General features: G+C 45.8%; 1 protein-coding gene across 2 annotated transcripts in view; it reads left to right on the top strand.

Moving 5' to 3' along the window:
* Positions 1-22226, top strand: part of NEURL1 (neuralized E3 ubiquitin protein ligase 1) — a 102055-nt gene that overhangs the window by 45974 nt on the left and 33855 nt on the right. The window contains exon 1 of one of the 2 annotated variants that reach the window (XM_078151078.1): positions 12189-12413. The exons of the other annotated variant lie outside the window; for it this stretch is intronic. Coding sequence (XP_078007204.1) covers positions 12380-12413 — 34 coding nt within the window. The 5' untranslated portion in view covers positions 12189-12379. Of the gene's footprint in view, positions 1-12188; positions 12414-22226 lie in introns of those variants that run through there. 2 annotated transcript variants of the gene reach the window in all.

Here is a 22226-nt window from a genome sequence, read left to right as displayed (position 1 = left end):
TATGTATATCTATTAAATCTCTATAATATATATTATATATCTATCTATAGATATAGGTATATAGATAGTATATATCTATGTATATCTATTAAATCTCTATAATATATATTATATCTATCTATAGATATAGGTATATAGATACAGCAGATAGATAGATAGATAGTCCTGTATCTATCTATATCTGTAGATAAACAGATATAGGTCTATATCTATCTATCTGATTAAAAAGGCATTTTTCTAAAGAGACAAACTCCAGAGCACTGTCCCAAATTTTAGTGGGATTTTCTTCTCTATCAGGCTCTCTCCCCCATCAACTCATGTGCAGGTTGGGCTCCTAGAGGGATTACTACTTCAGGTGCAAGGTACTCTGGGGGGCCAAATGCCAAAAATTACAGTTCACAAGCCCCCAGTGATACACATATCTTTAATAGTAAGCCAGAGGACACAGCTCAAAGAAAAGGCATTTACTGTAATAGCATAGTAAGAATAATAGTAACAAAGCATTTCTCCCATAAACCTAAAGTGCAATGTCGGTGGGAAGAGTATTCATATAAGCACAGTTCACTAGTAGAGAATCAGCCATATAGAGAATGCACATGGTCCAGGCAACACATTCCTGAAGCGTTGCTGGTCCCTGGGGTCCTTTCTGTTCTCTTATGGCATCCTCATATTGCTCTCCCTGTGTCTGATGGGCCTACTCCCTGCTGAGAGTGAGGTCTGCCAAGGTAGGGAGACCAGAGAAAACTCTTACCCTTCACTTCCCTCCAGGAAAAGACAATCTTTATCCAGAGCTGAGATCTCCCTAATAGCTGGTTCTTTTCTCCTGAGATCAGTTCTCCAGAGCTATGCCCTGCCCACACTGAATCCTTAGAAACACACAAGTGTGTTTTGCTTTTTTAAAAGAGTCATTAGAAAGGGCGGCTAGTACATTGGATAGAGTACCAGCCCTGGAATCAGAAGGACCTGAGTTCAAATGCAGCCTCAGACATTTACTAGCTGTGTGACCCTGGGCAAGCCACTTAACCCCAATTGCCTCCAGAAAAATAAAATAAAAGAGTCCCCAGGGTCCTGGCCAATCCTTTAGCCAGACAATGACTGGCTATCCCTTAATTCCATCAAGCTTGACTGAAACATTTCTTCATGCCATCTAAAGGGAGCATTTCATTTAAGATCTTGCTAATGATTGTCTGTCACTCCTTACCTTTTGTAATTTCATCAGTTGAAATATGTGACCCTGGCCAAGTCATTTAACTTGTCTCTGTCTCAGGTTCCTTATTTGTAAAAAGAGGGACAAAAATAGCACTTACTTTCTTTCAGACCTTAAAAGTCTACATCATTTCCAGCTACGCTACCTTGCTTAGAGAACTGAGGGGTCAACTGTGCAAATAAGCCCCCTGTAAAGACTTTAATAAGGTTACCAAGGCAGGGCAGCTAGGTGGCCCAGTGGATAGAGCACCCTGAGTTCAAATCCGGCCTTAGACACATGACACTTACTAGCTGTGTGTGACCCTGGGCAAGTCACTTAACCCCATTGCCTAACCCCCCCCCAAAAAAAAGGCTACCAAGGACCCAAGATTAAGGACTTATAGCAGAGCTATGGGTGAACTGTCCTGAGGACCTGGACTGGGGAGGGGGGTGGGGCAAAGGGAAAGAGAATGACTATGCTGTGGGCTGGAAGAGGTGTCCCGTAGGTTCTTTCCCCTCAGGGCCCATTCCTCTTCTAAAAGCTTGTCTGGAGCTCCGTGTTCTAGGGTACACCTGGCTGCTGTCATTGGTGGTGGTGCTGGGGGAAGGGAGGGCAAGGCCAGGGAGCATGCATCTCTTTCCAGTGGATAAAGATGCCTCCCAACAGATGTTCGGGAAGTATCAGACAAGAGTCCAGATAAATAGATGGGCATGTATCCTCACTCACAGAGCCACCACCCTCTTTCAGGCCCCTGTTACCACTTGCCAGGATCATTGCAATAGATTTGGTATCTTTCTTTGCGGTAGTTGGGGTTAAGTGACATGCTCAAGGTCACCCAGCTAGTAAGTGTCAAGAGTTTGGATTTGAACTCAGGTCCTCCTTTCTCCAGGGCCGGTGCTTTGTTCACTGTGCCACCTAGCTGGCCCAGTTTGGCATCTTTTTGTAATAGATTGGTCTTTGTCTCATCCATCCTTCACTTAACTTCCAAAGTGATTTTCTTAAAGCACAAATTTGACCATGTCACCCTCCTACTCAATAAACTCCAATGGTTTTTTTTTTAATCACCTTTAGGATAAAAGGTAAACTCCTCTGTTTGGCTATTTAAAACCTTTCACAATCTGACCCTAACATGCCTTTCTAGCCTTGTTATACATTTTCCCCCTTCAGAAGCATGGTCCGGTGAATCTGACCTTATTACTGTTCTTCATACATAGCTCTTCGTCTCCTGTCTCTCGATTTTTGCTTTGGCTGTGCCCTTTACCTGGTTTGCCCTCCCTCCTTGTTTCTGCCATTAAGCTCAGCTCAAGTGCCACCTTCTGTAGGATGCCTTCCCTGATCCCCCTCACTTCCAGTGCCTCCCCTTTCCCCAAATTATCTTTGATATATTTTGTATATGCCATTTCCCTCGTCTAGATTTTCTCAAGGACAGGGGCTATCCACTTTTATCTTTGGATCCTTATGTCTTAGCTCAGTGCCTGGTAAATAGTTGGTGTTTAATAAATGCTTTTATTGATTGATTGGTAGAGAACTGCTTGATATATTTCCTTGGACCACCAGCTGACAGCTCCTAGGTTGCTAAAAGCTGAAGCTCAGATTTCCTGATTTCTCGCCTAAGGGTCATATGGGGACCCATATGTTCTCTGTCCTTGTCCCTGGTCTAGATGGCCAGCCCTGCTATTAGAATGTGAGGCTCTGGGGGCCTGAGGGAAAGATGCAAGACATGAGTCCAGGCCTGGCATCTTGGAACAGAAAGCTTGAGCGAGGGGGAAAAAAGACCAGAGAGAGAGGGAGGAGGGAGAAGGGGAGGGAGCAGAGACTAAGGAGTGAATGGCTGAATATGTAAATAGGGAGACTGGGACAGCTGCAGGAAGCCATTCTGGAGGAAAATGTCTGGGGGTGGGAGCCCAAGTTTTATCTGGTTATTCTGTTGCTGCATTAACCCTTGGGTTGCCAGCTCTCTTTGATTCATCTTGGACCAGTTTGAGTGCAGAGATGAATCAGCCTCTACGTTACCATGCCCCTAGCTAACACTGTGAGAGGATGAGACTGGTGGAGGATTCTTATAGGCAGAGGGGAAAGACCAGCTGTCTAGGCAGGGGGCCAGCATGAGCAGCAAATATAGGCAGGACCATGGGTGGAGTTACTTAGTAGTTGGAGTTTGGGTCCTGTGGGACTGAGTTCACATGTTCAGTCTCCCACATGCTCTGGGTTTTTTTTTTATTTGTTTGTTGTTTGTTTTTTTTACTCTGGACAATGAAGAGCAAATCTGGCTTCTTTCCAGGTAACTCCCCAGGTCTAGGTGAGGAAAAGTGGAGCAGGTAATGAAGACAGTTCCTTTCTCTTGGTTCCCCTCATCCCCACTCCTAGCCTTGCCCAAGGTTTTTGTTTTTTTTTTTCCATTTTTGTGTCTCAGCATCTCATGGATTGGAGTCACGCCCACCTGCCTCCCCAACTTCCTCTCTGGAGACTCATCCTGGTCCCAGAACCCTACGCTAATGGTTTTGTCATCAGAGAGTATCCAGTCCTTCCTTCCCTCCCTTTCTTCTTTCTACCTTTGCTGTTCATCTCCCAGGATGTGATAGATTTTGGGCACTGCACCTGGAGTGAGGAAGGCCCGAGTTACAACCTAGCCTCAGATACTTACTAGCATGGCAATATACCATTATATTAGTGCACCATGATTTCGTTAGCTATTCCCCATTCCATGGGCATCATCTACATTGTTTCCAATTCTTTGCTAACAAAAAAGTGGCAAGGCACTTTCTGTATATTATCTCATTTGATCCTCATGACAGTTCTGGAAGGTGGATGCTATTATTTATCCCCATTTTACAGATGAAAAAATTGAGGCTCAGGGACACCTCATTAATAATGCCTGTAATGCCTCCCTTGCAAGGTGTTTGAGAAGCTCAAATGAGATAATGTTGGTCAAGTGTTTTGAAAACTTCAAAGTTCTATATAAATGTCGGTTATGACTATTTCCTGGCAGTGCTCACTAAGGGCAGGTTCTGGATCTGCTGCTCCCCTCTGCTTCTCTCCTCTCCTCTCCTCTCCTCTCCTCTCCTCTCCTCTCCTCTCCTCTCCTCTCCTCTCCTCTCTCTCTCCTCTCCTCTCCTCTCCATTCTTCTTCTTCTTCTTGTTCTTCTTCTTCTTTCTTGTTCTTCTTTCTTCTTCTTCTTCTTCTTCTTCTTGTTCTTCTCTTCTTCTTCTTCTTCTTCTCTCTTCTCTTCTTCTTCCTTCTTCTTCTTCTTCTTCTTCTTCTTCTTCTTCTTCTTCTTCTTTTCTTCTCCTCCTCCTCTTCCTCCTCCTCCTCCTTCCTTCTCTCTCTCTCTCTCTCTCTCTCTCTCTCTCTCTCTCTCTCTCTCTCTCTCTCCCCACCCCCCTCTCCCTCTCCCCCTCCCCCCCCTGTCTTTATCCACCAGCTCCGTCTTCCAATTCGGGAAAGACTTATTAAATCGGTTGGATAAATTGGAGTCCTTGAAGTCATAAAAGTTAGCGTCCCTTAGGTGTAGGTCTTTTGTAGGGGAGATAGGCTACAGGGTAGATTGGAGAGCAAGGCTGTGATGGTGCTGAGGGAGGCCACAGGAAGGGGCTGGAATGAGCTGACTGCTGTATCCTCATTTGTCCTCAGTTGCATTTACTCTAAAGGAGGACCTGAACACCAGTTGGAAAAGGGGGCAGAGAGGGGGTGGAGATGGAAGAGAGGGATGGTTTATTTGCATGTGGCTGCTCTCTGCCCGAAGATCTTGGAGACAGCTAAGGAGAGAGGTCCCTCTTGGGGCCAACCTTTTTCACCAGAGCCATGGAAGCCTAAGAGCGGCTAAATGGGTTGTTGTAACCTGTCAAGGCAATTGGAATGTGGTTTGGCTGGCCTGAGGGGGCTGGACAAGGGGAGTTATGGGAAGAACTGAGGTTGGAACAAGGGACCCCTGGCTGATTGTAGCTGGGCTGCGAGCACAAAGTCCCAAGGCTGAAGCCAATTCTGAGATCTCTAGCATGTACAGCCGGAATCCGTCATGCCTATGTTTACACATCTCTGGTGTGTGTCTTCTGTCTTGTATCACTGTTTGTGTCTGTCTCCCTCAGACTAAGGATGGAAGCCATGTCTTTCTCCTACGCCTCCCGACCAGGGGCTCCCCAAGGAGAATATGGCGCTTATTCTCTCTTGTCCTTCTCATAAAAAGAAGGATTTTCTTCTCACTTTCCCTTTCTACCCCACAGGCTTATGTTTCAGATTCAAAACAGTAAAATTTAATTAATTAAGACTTCAGTAATTTGGCCATTAGAATAACTGGGACAAATTTATGTTTATACTGTGAAAAGTCCATGTTTGCTGGGTGAGCTACAGTGCAGACAAGATTATTATAAACTTATTTACCTAAAACAACTGTCATCCAGTATTTTAGGAGTTAACCATTTCCAGACAAACTGTTCTTCTTTTTGTTAAAGGAGGCCCCCTAAGTACCTCTCCTTGGCCTTGTACTAGTATATGTTGTATATATTAATGTATGTATTATATATGTATGTATATTTGACATTCATAGAATTGCATTAAAAATAAATATTCTCTGCTTTAGAATAGAGTAACTGGGGGAACATATCTTCACTTCAGGTCTCCTTTCTGGGCCAAAGCCTCCTCTGACCCTGCCTCCCACTCCCTTTCAGCTAGGCTTGTGAGCAAGATTGAGCCGGGCTTATCCATCCCCACCAAGGAGCTCTTAGGTCCCATCGATGTTGGTGTTGTCAGAAACAAATGTTTACTATTAATAGAGGCTCTGAAGATGCCAGGGCCAAAAGAGGCAGAAAATGTGCACTAATCGATCGTGGTTCTTTTTTTTGCTCCCCAGCTTAGATTTGCTACAGTGAGTATGGGCTGGGGTGGAAATTTCTAGCACCACTGTTGGACCCCTCAGGAAGTGTCTATATATGTGTGCATATCAATAAACATGGACATGTGTGAGTGTGTTTGGGTATATGCATGTGTACATAGGACACACACCCATGCATACACATGTATACATATGGATAAATGTGTTTGAGTGAGACTCGATCGGGACTGAGGACATCAGAGGGCCTTCACAATTCAAGTTGCTTCTTGCATCCCCATAACCATTGCCCCTCCCTCCCTGTTCACACAGGGTGTATTCATTGAAATGACTGGTGGCAGTTCTCACTGATGGGACACCTGTCTCCAGGATGAGAATGTCCCTGGGCTCCGTCATCTTTACTTTGTTCTTGTCAGAGAAGCCACGCTATCTTTGCAGATCTGGCATTGGCTCTTGGCCTGACCTTGGGAGAGCAGAAACAGGGGGTTAGTAGTCCTGGGCTCTAGCCCAGAGATGAGAGCAGAGGCCTCGGCCTTTTCAGAAGCAACTCATAGACAAAAACCATTTTTCTTTTGGTGCAGATTTTGAAAATGAATAAACAAATATTTAAATCCCATGTCCTGTTCTAGTCTTCAGAAACTAATGGCTATGCTCTTCTGGGGATGGCATTACTACCTAGGCTTTCCTCCATCACTATCCAAAATTCTCTGGATCTCTCTAGGTGTTCACCCTTGGTATATCTTCTATCTTCCTCCCCCTCCTCCCTATGACTAAGTTCGCCTACCCTCTTCATTCCAATATGCTGACTCTAACTGGAAGTGAGGAACCCTGAGTTGTAGTTATAATTCAGGTTCAGGTTTATAGTTAGTTGGAATAATATCTTTTCATAGCCAGTAATTCCCATATGTGGCCTGTTCACAGTGTGGTTAGACAGCTTCTTTGAGTAAAAGAGAGAAGGATTCAGGGTGATGGGAGAGGCAACACAATTCCAAGTTTCGATTTTCTCTGAAGAATGGGTAGAAGGGTCTGGAGGAGGCCCTGAGGCAATTTGGGAATGTGAGAATGGCCATGGCGAGGGAAGCTTGTAGGAGAGAAGGGTGGGAAAGCGTCCCTTGAGAAACCAAAGGTTTTCATTTGCTCAGCTTTGGAGCCTCTGACTGGAATGAGGGAAGGGATGGGAAGCTCAGAAGGAGCAAGCAGTGATGTCAGTCATGATGGTGCCACTTCCTGTTTCAGCTGGAGCAGGGTGATATGTTGGAGAGGGGACTAGGTTTGCAATCGGATGAGATATTATATGGGAAAGCCCCTTAGAAAATGCATAGAACTGCAGAAATATAGTAATATTTATAAGGATAGGGTCTGGAACTATGATTTCATTGATATAGACAATTTCTTAGGTGAGGAAACTCCGGATATCAATCAGTCAATCAATCAATCAACATGCATTTATTAAATGCCTTCCGTGTGCTAGGCACCGTGTTGGGCGCTAGGGATATGAGTACAAAGAATGGAACAATATCTACTCACAAGCACAAGTGTATATGCACATATACATATATACACATGTGTCATAAGTATTGCATTAATAAATGCAAATATTCACACATATTAGTTAAACATAGGGTAGTTGGGAGAGAGGGCACTAGTGCTTAGGAGGGATCAGTAACAGAAGATGGTGCTTGAGCTGTGCTTTGAAGAGAGGGAAGGACTCTGTGAAGTGGAAGTTAGGAAAGAATGCATTCCAGGCTTATGGGGCACAGCCAATGCAAAGCCTTGGAGATGGAGATGGAGTGTTATATGTGTGAGGAACAGAGAGAAGGCCAATTTGACTGGATCACAGAGTATGGAGGAGGAGTAATGTCCAGTTGGACTGGAAAGTTAGGTCAGAGTCTGGAGAATGGAGAAGTTAAGTGACTTATTACTCAGGATCACAGCCAATATGTGTCATAACAATAATAATTTTATTATTATCAATAATTATTATTAGTAATCATAATTAATGATGATGATAATAAGAATAACAATCAGGAGCCATGACAGATTAGATAGAGAGCCAGTCTTGAAGACCTGGGTTCAAGTTCTGCTTTTGACACATACTTGCTATGAGACCTTGGATGAATCTCTTAGCCTCTTAATGTTCACACTGGTGCCAAAGTCAAATAGACACTGATGTCTAGGGCTGGATACTGACTCAGAAAACCATAAATTAACATTATCTAGGTCATGTCGTATTTTTATTTTGTTAAACACTTCCCAGTTACATTTCAATCTGATTCTAGCTCTCTCCAGTGTTGCAGGGAATTTCACACCTTCTGACTATAAATTGCAGAGAGGGTGTTGGCTTACAGTGAAGAGGGAGTTTCCTTCCCCCTGGAGTTTCCTGTACTAAAGAAATAACCAATTCAGTCCCTATTGATGATGCTGATGGTGAGAGTGTGGCTTAGTGGATAGAGAAATAAGAAGCCCTCAGTTTAAGCCTTGCCTCTGATTCATACTGTGCTCATGCTGAGTAAGACACGTAACCTCTCGGTGCCTAAGGCAGCCCTCTAAGACTGTAAGGTGTAGATGTGCATTTGTAGAGCTTTCTCACCAGGAATTCCTTACCCGAATGGAATCCCACGTCCAGGCGAAATGTGGACAATATTCAGCAATTTTTTTTAGCACCTACTGCCCCTCTAGACTATGAACTTCTTGAGGTTGTTACTGTCTTATTTATGTAAAGTTCTCACCTCTCCTAGACTCTTGGCACAGTGCTCTGCATACAGTAAGTGCTTAATAATTGTTTGTTGTATTATATTCGGGACTTAGCCCTGATCCAGACCTTAGGCAGATCCAGAAGCATAAGACAGAGTTCAACTCTTATCAAATTTAGGTAGGGGGCAGCTAGATGACATAGTAGATAGAGTATCAGGTCTGGAGTCAGGAAGACACGTCTTCCTGAGTTCAAATCTGGCCTCAGACACTTACTAGCTGTGGGACCTGGGCAAGTCATTTAACCCTGTTTGCCTCAGTTCCTCATCTGTAAAATGAGCTGGAGAAGAAATGGTCAACCACTCCAGTATCTCTGCCAAGAAAACCTCGAAAAGGGTCACGCAGAGTCAGACACAACTGAAATGACTGAACAACAACAATTAAGTGTAGGTAGGTAGGACAAAAACACTTGAAACCATTTAAGATAAATAAAAGAAATCTGTGCATGTATGTACATATCAATCAGACAATAAATCAACAAGCATTCATTAAATACGTACTATGTGCCAGGCACTGTGCTAAGCTCTGGGATACAAAATCAAAAATGACAGTCTCTGCCCTCAAAGAGCTTATGTTCTATCAGAGTAGAAGTGTGGGCATGTGTGGGCACCATGGATAGAGTGCTGGACTGGAGACTGGAAGACCTGAGTTCAAATCCAGCCACAGACACTTATTACCTATATGATCCTGGGCAAGTCACTTAACCTCTGCCTCCCTCAGTTTTCTTATCAGTAAAATGGAGATAATAATAGCACTTAATTCCCAGGGTTTTGTGAGGATAAAATGAGTTAATATTTGTAAAGTGCTTTGCAAACCTCAAAGTTCACCACAAATACTAGCAATGATGATGATGAAGATATACATATATATACATACAGTATATATATATATATATACTAGATATACATATAGTATATATGTACACTAGATATACATATAGTATATATACACTAGATATACATATAGTATATATACATATACCTATATGTACATATAGCACATATATACATATACCTATGCATACACACACACACACACACACACACACACATAGACACACACATATGTAAGTGTGGTCACAACTGGTTTCTACTCAGTGCCAGAGGGGATTTTCTTTCTGATGCAGGGCTGCTGGGAGGGGGGTGTTTGGTGAATGGGAACATTAGCCATTGAAAGCTCAGACATATAACCTGTGGTATGCTAGTAAATGTTTAACAACCAGCTCTCCAAATATATATGTAGCTCTATGTATATATTACCCTTTTAAGTTTAATCTGCATTATTAATAAGTTTTCATCACTTTCTTAAGTCTAGACAATTCACAAAACAATAAATTAAGCCTTGATTTGTAACTTTTGCTGATTTCTGAGGTGTAAAAATGCTCACATTGAGAATTTAACAATGGGCTTGTTTGAGTTGGCTCCTGCATATTATCTGTTACTGATACATCACCAGGCTGAGGGTCAGCAAGGGAATCAGGATGAAAATGCTCACATTGAGAATTTAACAATGGGCTTGTTTGAGTTGGCTCCTGCATATTATCTGTTACTGATACATCACCAGGCTGAGGGTCAGCAAGGGAATCAGGATGATGAATGAAATGGGTCCTTCCCCTCCTGCTTCCCTGGACTTGGTTGACAATCCCTTTCCCAGGGACCGACATCCAGTACCCTGATGCTCCCTCCTCACTAGCTCTCCTGGCAAAAGGAAGGGAAGTCAGCCACAGGGACCTCCTATGTGGTGGCTGATTGATTTCTCCTCATCCCTTGAAAATGTTGACTCAGCTCCTTACCTTTGTCCTGTCCTATCCGTTTGAGAGACCTGGACCATCCATCTGATAACATAATCCTGCCCTTTCTGGCCCTCTGCTCCACAGAAGCAGTTGCTCCCATTTTTCACCCACTCAGCCTCTGCCTGAGGCTGAAACTGGAAACATTCTGGCCCCAGAGCTTGTGCCAGGCCTGGGGAGGAGGTGGGGGCTGGCTGGGGCCGGACATGATATATGTGTGTAGGTAATGACCTTTTGGGAAGATAGCCCCTGGACTGCTCAGTGCTCTCTGGCTAAGAATCTAACAGCAGCTGGTTAACACTGAACCCTTCAGACAATGGGGCAGTAGAGGTCACAGCTGCCTTACAGAGCAAAAGAGTAGGTAGGGAAGGCGCTTTAGGGACCCTAGTGTGCAGGTATGCTATTCCTCAAGAGAAGATTCCTCTCTTCCCATTTCTTTCAGTATTTCTGCTGGGCATGGGATCTAGACTCTGTGTCTCAATCTCATTTTGTCCCTGATGTCTGTCACCTTCTGCCAAGGTATAGGGGACTCTATATCACCCTATGCAGTTTCCCTTGACTCTATTCCCCACGCTCAGCAGCCCATTGCTTTGGGATACCCTGCCTTGTTCCTGGGATGGTTCTATTGAGAATGTAGTATTGAAGATGGGGAGGTCTGTGTGTATGTTTGTGTGTTTGTGTGTGTGTGTAAAGTGTAAGAGCAAGAGAGGGAAAGGGAAGGCAGAGAGAGGAGAGAGGGGGAAAAAAGATAGAGAGTGAGGGAGAGAGAGAAATATGGAGGAAGGAAGGGAAGGAAAGAGTGAGTGAGAGAGAGGGAGGGAGGGAAGGAAAGAATGAGAGAGAGAGAAAGAGGGGAGGGAGAGGAGGGAAGGGAAAGGGAAGGAAGGAAGGAGAGACAGAGAGAAAGAAGAGTGAAGGAGAGAGGAGGGAGGGAAGGAAAGAGTGGAGAGGGAGTGAGAGAAAGAAAGAGGGAGGAAGGAAGGGAAGCAAAGAGTATGGAGGAAGAGAGAGAGAACCTGAGACTCCTTGTGAATGCATGCAGTGTGGTGTGTATACACATATGGATGCAATGAATGTGTGTGTATGTGTGTGAGTGAGACTATGTGCATGTCCACATGTGTTACAATACATGGTCCCTGAGGTCCCTTCCCACTTGAATATGCTGTCTTTTGGATACATGAGAGTGTGTTACATGTATGTAAATGTATGTACACATGAAGTATACAACTGTGTTTGAATGTGTGTCATCTAGTGTGTGTGAGGCTATGTGTGTGGAATTGTGAATATGTGAAGGGTGTGAGCCTTTGTATAGAGCAGGTGTGAATGTGTGTCATGGTAGATGGGATGGGATGTCCTTGTGAGTGTGACTCCATGTGTAGGTGATAGGTGTGTAAGCATATCACACATTGGGTTTAGTTTCTACATAGGGGGCTGTTGCATCAACAGAAGGCTCTGCACTCTCTGTCTATTTCAGGAAGACTCCAGTCTCCTCCTCCTTATGTAAATAAACATGACAGCTCCTATTGCCTGTACCAGGAGAGGGGGGAGGAAGGAGGGAGGGTCTGAAAGTGGGTGGAAGCTGCTGGAGACGGTGAGCAGTGCATTAGCTAGCGGTGTGTGTTTGTGTGTGTGTGTGTGTGTGTGTGTGTGTGTGTGTGTGTGTGTGTGTGTGTGTATGAGCAGGCACTGAGCTGTTCAGGCTGTGAGTCTGCGTGTGTGCCAGAGCGATGCCAGCTGCCGGTCATGCCTGCCCCTAGGGAGGTCCCCACCAGCACCAACCCTCTGTGACAGAGGCCCCGAGGTGGCAGTGCCCACACCCTGCCGGCCATGGGGGGACAGATCACCCGGAGCACCCTCTATGGTAAGGAGCAGACACCCCTCTGCAGCACACCCCCCACCCCCACCAGCCCTCATCCCCCAGCCTAGCCCAGTCTCTTGTAGCAAAGCACCCGGCTCTGGGAGGGAGGGTGGCCCAGAGCAGTGTGTAGTGTGCCCAGGGCTTGCTGTAATTGTCATGCTTTTTCCGTGATCCAGAGTTGGTTGGCTGTGTGCTGGGTTCCAGGGTCTGAGGGCAAGGAGGCAGGAGCAGGGAGCAGGCGGCTGAGGCTTGGGTGATGAGCTTTTGGGAAAAGCCCTGATTGATCCAGGGGCAAGAGGAAAAACGAAGGCAGAGAGGGAGAGTGAGGGAGAAGGCCAGGCTTCCGTGGCGGCCACCAGCCCAGAGGCAGGCAGACAGATGGTCGGCAAATCTCCTTATCATCTTACCTCCCTCATGTTGGTATCCATACCCCCTCCCAGTGGGGTAAGAGTTCCTGGGTATTTTATACCTATGGTAACAGAATCAAAGGACCCTGAAAAAAATGGGTGTTGGGCCTTATGCTGCGCTGCCTGGCTATCATACTGTACTATGTTACATGAGGACATGAGGCAGCACATATGTGTTCATGTATGTGTACCTGTGGATTGTGTGTTTGAATATGTGTGCCTGAAGAGGTGTGATATGAGTATGCCTTGGTATATGTATGTGTACATGCCCGTGTTCTGTGTGTGTGGTTGTAAGTACTATCATGTACACATGCATATGTGTTCGCACCTATACAGTAAGGGGAAGGATCTAAGGTTTACTCTCAGTGTGAGCACATTGGGCAGTGAAATCACACAAACTTCAGGGCCCTGTGGCTTTAGAGCCAGACACACAGACAGAGGGATGGGTAGCTTTCCAGGCTTGGCGGCTCCTGCCTTGTCCAGTCTTACCCACCCAGCCCCTGAATCCTGGCTTTGCCCTTTCTGGTTTTATTCTCCCTGAGTTGGGGAGAATATCTAATTGTGGTTTCGAGAGAGGGCTGATGGCTCTGGGAACCTTCTGAGCGGGTTGACTCTGTTATCTCAGAGAGCAAGGGGAGCTCTACTTAGCTGCCCTGGGCACCTTCAGACTCAGCTGGGCCAGACCAGGCTGTGCCAGGATGTCGTGGGCTTCCACAGCGCTTCCTGTAAGGCACTTGCTGTTTTGGTAGCAACATGGCTGATGTTGTATCATCCGTCGTGGCATGTGGGGAGGATGCCCTCCCCCCTCCAGCCTTATGTTTTGTCATCAGAGCCCTTTGGAGCTGAGTTTTTTCCAGCCCCAAGGGGCTTAAGCTGGCCTTTCCTGTCCCTCACTTTGAACCAGGCTTTGGGTAATGGGATGGCTATTTTATTCCATCTCTGCACTGGGGCCTGGGCCAGATGGGGTCAGTGGCATTGGACAGGGTATCCTAGGAGAGCTGGGGACTGAATCAATGGGGGAGCCAGAGTAGATGTGGGAGTAGGGGGGAGTTAACTTCCTAAACTTCCACTGGTTCCCTAGAAAAAATCACAAGAACAGGAGTCAGAGCTGGTGAAGGGGAAAGTGACGTGGCCAACCACCAGCGGTTCTTTCTGGACTGGACATTCCTTCCCTCCAGCCCTGGTCTCTCCCTAGAAGTCTTAAGCTCCATGGAGTTTAATTTCTAATAAGAAAAGGCAAAGCTGGTTGGGGTGGGGGGGAGACAGGGAGGAGAAGAGAAAAACACAGATGATTGGCTCTCTTAAAAGGCAATGAATTTAATCTTGAGGGTTGGAAAGGAGAAAGTGACAGATGGGTGGCCCTGGCAGACTCAGAATCCAGGAGCTAGTCAAGGGGACAGTGCCAGAAGCCTCTGCCCAGACCCCTTCTGGCCTGGCCTGACTTGGGATTGGCTCTTGGCACTAGGAGAGGGGGCTCACGGAGCCAGAGGAATAAGATAAACAAGATATAATGCAGGTAGGTCTCTCTCTGGAGTTCCTGGTCCCGAAAGACTCGCAGAGGGAGAGTGGCCATAGGGTCACTGCCTGGATTGCAGGCCTAGTATTATTGAGACTTCAGGCAAACCCCAGAGGTCAGTTTCTGGCCAGCCCCCAGCAAAGAAGGGAGGAGAAGTAATTAGAGCCTTAGGGCAGGCCTCCAGTGATATTAGCAAAAGGGCCTTTGATGGGGAAGAGCTTTATGGAGGAGGATAGCTGAGGACTGGAGGCCTGCTGAGTGGTAGAGAAAGGGTAGGCTTTCTTTGGGGGAGACTGAGCCTCAGAGTTAGCACTGGGGACAGGAAAAGTGGGAGCTCAGAGACCAGACAGAAAGGTTCATAAGCCCAGGGAGGTGATGGTTTTCTTTAAATACCTTCTCACCCTAGAAGACACAAAAGGTTGCCAATAGCTTGGGGATTTGAGTCTCATGGGATGGAGGCAGTAACTGCCCATCAGGTGCCCTCCAGTGCTTCTCCATTACCCCTACTTTGCCTTTGCCTTGTGCCTCTTCCCTCCCATCCCATCCCCCCAGCACTTCTGCCTCCTACTTTAGCCCAATCCAGGTTATCAAATGAGATATTTGTAAAGCATTAGCACAGTCCCTCACACATAGTGGGTGCTTAATAAATGCTTGTTTCCTTTCCCTTCCTCAGTCCCTCACCACCAAGACTCTGGGCCCATTTTCCTTAGAAACACTCCATGGTTCATTGGTCAGGCTCTTGGACTAGTCAGTGATATTGACCCAAGGGAATTAGAGGAGAGGGAAGAAGAGAGATATAAAAGTAGAAAGGAAAGGAGAAGAGAGGGGAGGGACAGAGAGGAGGTAAGAAGAAAGGAGAGGCAAGGATGGAAAGAGTAGAGGGGGAAGGAAGGCCAGCAGAGAGGAAGGGCAGGTGTAGGGATGGGGAGGGGAAAGGGAGAGGGGAGGAGAACTCTTAGCTTGTTGGGGACCCCCAGGGAGCCCAGCATTAGACACACAGTGGAAGTGGGCAGAGGAGTCAGGGGATTAGGAATCAAGGAGTGGGCTGCTTGGGGCTCCGCCTTTGCTCCCTTCCTCACTGTGGATTTGGGGTAAAAAACTGGAATTTTGGATGCCTTTAAGACTTGTTCACTGAAGACATTTTCTTTATTGTATTTTCATGATGGGACTTCGGTTTTGGGGATTGAGGGTTTTGTTTATTTTGAGTCTTTGGGTTTTTTTTTGAGGCCCATCAGGGTGAAACTGATTGGTTAGAAAGGGGGAGTTGGTAAGGCCATCTGTGCGGGTGTGTCTGTGTGTATGGTATGCCTTTCTGTGTGTGTATATGTATTTGTTTCTGTATGTCTGTGTCTATATGTCCCTGTAGATGCATGCCTCTGTGTGTGTGTGTGTGTGTGTGTGTGTGTGTGTGCGTATGTGTGTATTATGGGCCCGATGCTGGGCATACATGGGCAAAGCTGAACCAGAGAGAGAAGGAACATATGTTTGAACGCCCATCCAAATGGCGGTGTCAGTGGTCACATGCCAGACTTCTGCAGAATGGGGTGTTTGGAGGTAGAAGAGAGACAAGAGACAGGTCCTTCCCTCCACTGGCCCCAGATTTCCTCCTATGACCTCTTAGAGCAAACCCTGAGTGTGGGCTAGGATGTCCTCATCTAGGCTTTGATGTGCACCTAGCCATTGAGCCAGATACAGATGCTCATTTGCACACCCACGTACACAGGCCTGGGCCTGTGATTGTGAGAACAGCATACATGTTGCATACGATTTAGGATTTCCCCAGCTGGGAAACAGGCCACTGGGTGGATGTCAGATGGCTCTGGAGATGGGATCTGGCCAGCCACTTGTTTCCCAGCAACCAGTGACAGTGTGTGGGAGGCAGCAGGTGCCCCCTTCCTTTTTCATGGGGCCCCACCCCCCAAGAGGCCCAGAGGCAACCCCCACCCCTCTGCCTGCAAACATTAGCTCTGGGTGTCTGTGTGCATAGGGTGTGTGCGTGTGCGTGTGTCTGTGTCTGTATTTGTATGTATATGAAGGTTCAGAGAGGATCCTTTGCTTACACTGGCTTTGTGTCTGGAAAGAGGGATTGATTAGCTGGCAAATCTATCTTAAGTTCTCCTGTATGCCCACTCAATGTTTGCCCCCTATGGGGAGGCAGGAGATGCTGGGTCTGTCTGGGGAGGGAGGGGCAGGACTCCCAGGCACTTCATAAATATTTCTTGAATTGAATAATCTAGAACAAGCATTGGGTTTGGAGATAGATCTGGCTCTGCCATTTACTTCCTGTGTGACCTTCAGCAAGCGGTATAGCCTCTTTGGGCCTCACATTCCTCATCTGTAAAATGAAGAGGTTGGACCAGATGGTCTGCTAGGTTTCTAAATCTGTTATTCCCCAGATACCAGGTTTCATGTACTAAGTGCCAGTTGGGTGGTGCTCAAGGATGCTTCAGATCCTTTGCTTGGTATTCAAGGCCTTCCTGGAGCCTAAGCCACCCTACTTTTCCAGTTTTATTGTTTTTATTACTTCTCTCCCCAAACTCTATTGTTGTTTAGTCCTTAAAGTTGTGTCTGACTCTCTGTGACCCCATTTGGGGTTTTCTTGGCAAAGATACTGGAATGGGTTTGCCATTTCCTTCTCCAACTCATTTTACAGATGAAGAAACTGAGGCAAACAGGGTTAAGTGACTTGCCCAGGGTTATATAGCTACTAAGTGTCTGTGGCAGGATCTGAACTCGGGAAGATGAGTCTTCCTGACTCCAGGCCCAGCTGTATCCACTGCGCCACCTAGCCACCTGCTTTGATTTGTAACTCATATATTTATCATGTAATACTGCATATTACACTGTACCTATCAGTGTTGGTGTCTTAGCCCAATATTAAACTGTATACTCCTTGAGGGTAGGGACTATGCCGTATATAAACTCCCTCAGTGCCTAGAACACAGTGCTCTGTACAAAGTAGGTGTCTAATAAATGCTTGTTGATTTGGCAGTGTCATTTCAGAGAAGGGCCAGTCACTGTGGACTAGGGTGGTACGGATAGGCTTTGTGAAAGTAGTTTTGGTATGACTAATATGGAAATGTTATACATAATTGCACATGTATAACCTATATCTGATTACTTGCCATCTCCGGGATGAGGGAAGGGAAGAAGGGATAGAATTTGGAACTCAAAATTTTAAATAAAAGTGCTTAAAAAAGAAAGAAAGTAGCTTTGGTGCCAGAATGCTTGGGTTTGAACTCCTGCTCTGCTACTTTTTATCCACATGACTTAGGACAAGTTATTTTTCCCTGATCTGTGCCTCAGTTTTCCATGTGTAAAATAAAGCAATTGAGCTGTAGCTAGAATGCTCTGAAGCTCTGATTTTATGATGAAGTGGTAGATCTTGAATGAGACTTGGAAAGATGGGTTTAGTTCTGTGGATAGAATAGAGGGAGGCCATTCAAGGTGTGAACAAAGGTACGGAAAGGTGATAATCAGTCAACTAGCATTTAAGTGCCTGCTCTGTGGCAAACCTGTGCTAGGTGCTGGAGACAAAGAGACAAAGATTCAATAGTCTCGGGGTGCCAGGAATTATAAAGTACTCACTTGGTCTAATGCTCAGCTAAATGTATTACTTGTCCCTCTGTCCCACCATCCCTTCATCCTTCCCTGTATCCCTTCATCTGGACACTACCCTCATTCCAGAGGTTCCTCCATTTAATATTTAGTGCTGGGGGTGCATCCAGTCACAGTATTGTATGGTGGTCATGGCAGGTAACATAAGCTGTGTAATGTTGGACCACTCACTTCCCCTGCTTTTGGCCTCCATTTCCCCATCTGTAAAATGAAGAAGCGGGTTGGGATGATCTTTAAGGTCCCCCCCAGCTCTAATAGTCTATGTTTTGTGACTTTCAACAACTCCCTTCATCTCCATTGTGAGAAATAATAAGAATAGATCACCTGTTCCACCTCCCCGCCCCAGAGATAACATGTTGAAACACAAAACCTAAGACAGAGAGGTACACACGCAGGCAGGCACGGACAGCATGAGGTGGGATGTCACACACAGAGACACAGATGGATACTGAGGCCCAGACTCTCTGTGTGTGTGTGTGTGTGTGTGTGTGTCTCTCTCTCTCTCTTTCTCTTTCTCTCCCTCTCTCCCCCCCCCCCCCCCGCCACACACCTGCATGGAGAGAAACCAAAACTCAGAACCACACGCAAGCACTCACAAAAACAGTGCTTCTTTGGGAGAAGCCAGGAGGAGACTGCAGGACAGTCAGCAGCTCCTGCCAAGTAAAGACCTGTGTGGGGAGGGAAGGGGGGAGGATGGTGGATTGGGGGGGTAGTTTTCAGTCTATGGATAAGCAGAGAGTCTATGTTCTGTTTAAGCCAGCTATTTTTCTGGGCATCCCAATCTGATAAGATCACAGATTCAGAGCTGGAAGGGCCCCTGGAAGCTATCAAGTCCAATGACCTCATTTTACAGATAAGGAAACCGAGGCCCAGAGTGACTTGCTCAAAGTCATGCAGGTAGTCTGTGGTGGAGCAACCCCCCCACCAATCCCTACGGCACTCACCTGACTTTCACTTCACACAATGGTCCTGTCCTGAGCATGCTGCTGTATCTATACGAGTGATAAAACTCTCATCCAGGAAGGAAGGCAAGCATTTCAGCTCATATAGACATTCTATAAATTTGATCAAAACAGGGAGACAGATAAGGAATGGTAGATCTAGAGTCAGGAAGACTGGAGTTCAAATGTCTCCTCAGATACTATCCATGTGACTCTGGGCAACTCATTTAACATTTCTCAGCCTCAGTTTCCTTATCTGTAAAATGTGTGTGTGTGTGTGTGTGTATGTGTGTGAGATAATAAATAGCACCTCCCTCCCAGAGTTGCTGTGAGAAACAAATGAATTAAGTGGATAAAGACTGTTAGTTATTAGAACAAGCAAATGCTACCACACTCTAGGTACCATGCAGGCCTAGTCGTGGCTGCCTGGAGAAATTTCAGTTGAGAGTTGATTGAGGGAAGGTGATACTCAGGGTATAGATGTTGTGGAGATATGACCCAGGGGTGGTGACTGGGAGCAGCGGCACCCCATAACATCAGTCCAGTCTCAAGGCAAGGCAGCAGGTTGGTGATCACTTAACGGAGGAAAAATAGCTCCCCCACCCCCACTCTCAGAAGGCCAGTGCCCTGGGGAAGAGCCCAGCCCACTGCTGGTTATAGTTCTGGCCACAGGGCAGGCTATACACATATGTACATATATGTACATGTGTATACATATGTGTGTATTATGTATGCATGTATCTATACATAGATTTATACAGACAAATATTTGGAACTAACCTGAACTTGTGATTTTATAGGGAGCTCCCAGTGAGGAATGCAGGCCAGAAGCTTCTCAGAAACTTCTATTCTTAAAGACCTATCTGAGGCACTGAAAGGATAAGTGATTTGCCTAGGGTCACATAGCTAGGATGGGTCAGGGGGTGGACTAGAACCCAGGTCAGTTCTCTACTATCTATAACAGCCACAATGTTGTTGTTCAATCATTTTTCAGTCATGTCCAGCTCTTCATGACCCCACTTGGGGTTTTCTTGGCAAAGATACTGCTGGTTTGCCATCGCCTTCTCCAGCTCTTTTTACAGATGAGGAAACTGAGGCAAAGAGGGTTAAGTGACTTGCCCAGGGTCACACAATTAGTAAATGTCTAAGCCCCGATTTGAACTCAGGTCCTCCTGACTCCAGTCCTGGTGCTCTATCCACTAAGCCTCCTGGCTGCCCATAATACCATCTTATAAATGTGCACGGTCATGTGTATGTATACATGATTAGATGAATGAGTGAGTGAATGGAGTGCATGAATAAATCTGGCAGAGATCCAGCTAGTCAGCCCTTTCAAAATGAAATCAGTTGTCAGAAGTTCTTCTTTGATCTCCTGATTGTTCTCTGGAGGAGGCCAGATGTGTAGGCAGATGTGCTGCTCTGTGGAAGCCAAGCACGTGGGCTACAGAGGTGTACTCCCCGGCCCCAGCTAAGCCTCCTTGGCTGTGCTGTAGGGCTTGTGTCCTCCTGTTAGTGACTATTCTTACCAAAATATTCTACTTTTCAAATCCCCGATCCTGTTAGCCCCTGTACCCAGTAGAGGACCCCATCCAACTTTATTGAAAAGACCGAAGCTGTCTAAAGTGAGCTCCCTCCAATTCACCCTACATACATTTTCAGATCAAGTCTCCTGAGACAGAATTCCGATGCTGTCGGTGTTCTGTGGTTCCCAGGGGCCCACAACATAAAGTCCAAATTCCTTGACCACAAGATAGCCTCAACCTACCTTTATAGATGTATCTACTCTTCAAGTGCTTCTTTCCTGGATTTTTCCCCTTGATTTTCCACCTCTGTAACTTGGTTATATCTGCCCTCTGTCTGAAATGATCTGTCCTCTCCTTCCTCCTCCCTATTCATCGATGAAAAATACTACCCATTTAACAGCTTAGGAAGCTGAGGCCCAGAGACGTTAAGTGAGTGACCGATGACTATGTAAGTAGTCAGTTACAAGTCAAGATCTGGACCTGGGATCTCCAATTCTAAATTCAGGACTCTTTCCATTGCATTTCATGGTAGTGTGGCTTTGGGGTAAGGGGCTCTGGGTTCAAATCTTGGTGGGAGTTTGGGCAAGTACCTTAATCATTTATAAGATAAGGGGGTTAGATTCCATGTCCTTTAAGGCCACTTCCAGCTCTAAATCTGTAATTTGATGACCATAATTCTTGCAACGACTCTGTGACATAAGTAGTGCAATATTATTATACCCATTTTACGGATGAGAAAACAAATACTCCAGAGAGTCATGCCTAGTGTCATGATTATAAAAGCTGGGGCTTGCACCCTAGTTTTCTGGTTCAAAAAGCAGCATTCATGCAATGGAATGATTGGTCTAGGAGTCCAAAGACCTGGACCCAAGTTCTGCTATGTGACTGTGGGCAAGTCATTTACCTCCTGAGTTTCAGTTTCCTCACCTATATAATGGAGATAATAATTCCTTCCTTTTTTCATAGGTTTGTTAAAAGGAAAGTATTTTTGCATACCTTAAAGTGCTATAGAAATGTGAAATATGAACTATTTCAATTCAAATGAGAGTCATCATGGCGGTGAAATAGGTAGAGCATTGGGCCCAGTCAGGAAAACCTAGCAACAAATCCTAGCCTCAGATTCTTTTTTTTTTTCCTGGCCTCAGATTCTTAAGAGCTGTGTGACCCTCAGCAAGTCACTTAACCATTGCCTGACTCAGTTTCCTCAACTGTAAAATAGGAATAAGGATAGCACCTACTTCTCAGGGTTGTCTGAGGGTTAAGTATTTGTAAGGTGCCTAGCACAGTGCCTGGAATGTAGGGGTGCTTCATAAGCACTTGTTTCCTTTCTTGGAGTCGGAGATTGGGTTCAAATTCTTTCTCTGAAGCAAAACTGCTTATGGGACCAAGGGCATGTTATTTAATCTTTCAGTGTTCCCCCACCCCAATAAATTGAGAAGGTGCTGATTCGAATTAAACCAAGGGGGTTTTTCACCACGAACTTCCTATAATGATGAAATTATAGTTCAGAGTACAAAAAAAAATCAAATTCTCTCTCCTCATCCTTCCCCCCCCCCCACTAATCACACTCTGCTTTGTATTAGAATGATTCATGTCTATCTATATCTGGTTCCCTTATTAGAATGTAAGCTTCCTGTGGGCAGGGATAGAGTCCTACCTTCTTTCCAGCTAGCATCGAAGGGTGGGGAACCTTCAGCCTCGAGGCCACATGTGGCCCTCTAGGTCCTCAGTTGAGACTCTTTGAATCCAGACTTCACAGAATAAAATCAGTCAAAGGGTCTCACTTGAGGACCTAGAGGGCCACATGTGGC

The sequence above is a fragment of the Phascolarctos cinereus genome, unplaced genomic scaffold (genome assembly GCF_003287225.1).
Source record: "Phascolarctos cinereus isolate Bilbo 61053 unplaced genomic scaffold, phaCin_HiC Scaffold_3;HRSCAF=262, whole genome shotgun sequence".
NCBI classification, from domain to species: Eukaryota; Metazoa; Chordata; class Mammalia; order Diprotodontia; family Phascolarctidae; genus Phascolarctos; species Phascolarctos cinereus.
This window is presented reverse-complemented; position numbering and strand designations above follow the sequence as displayed.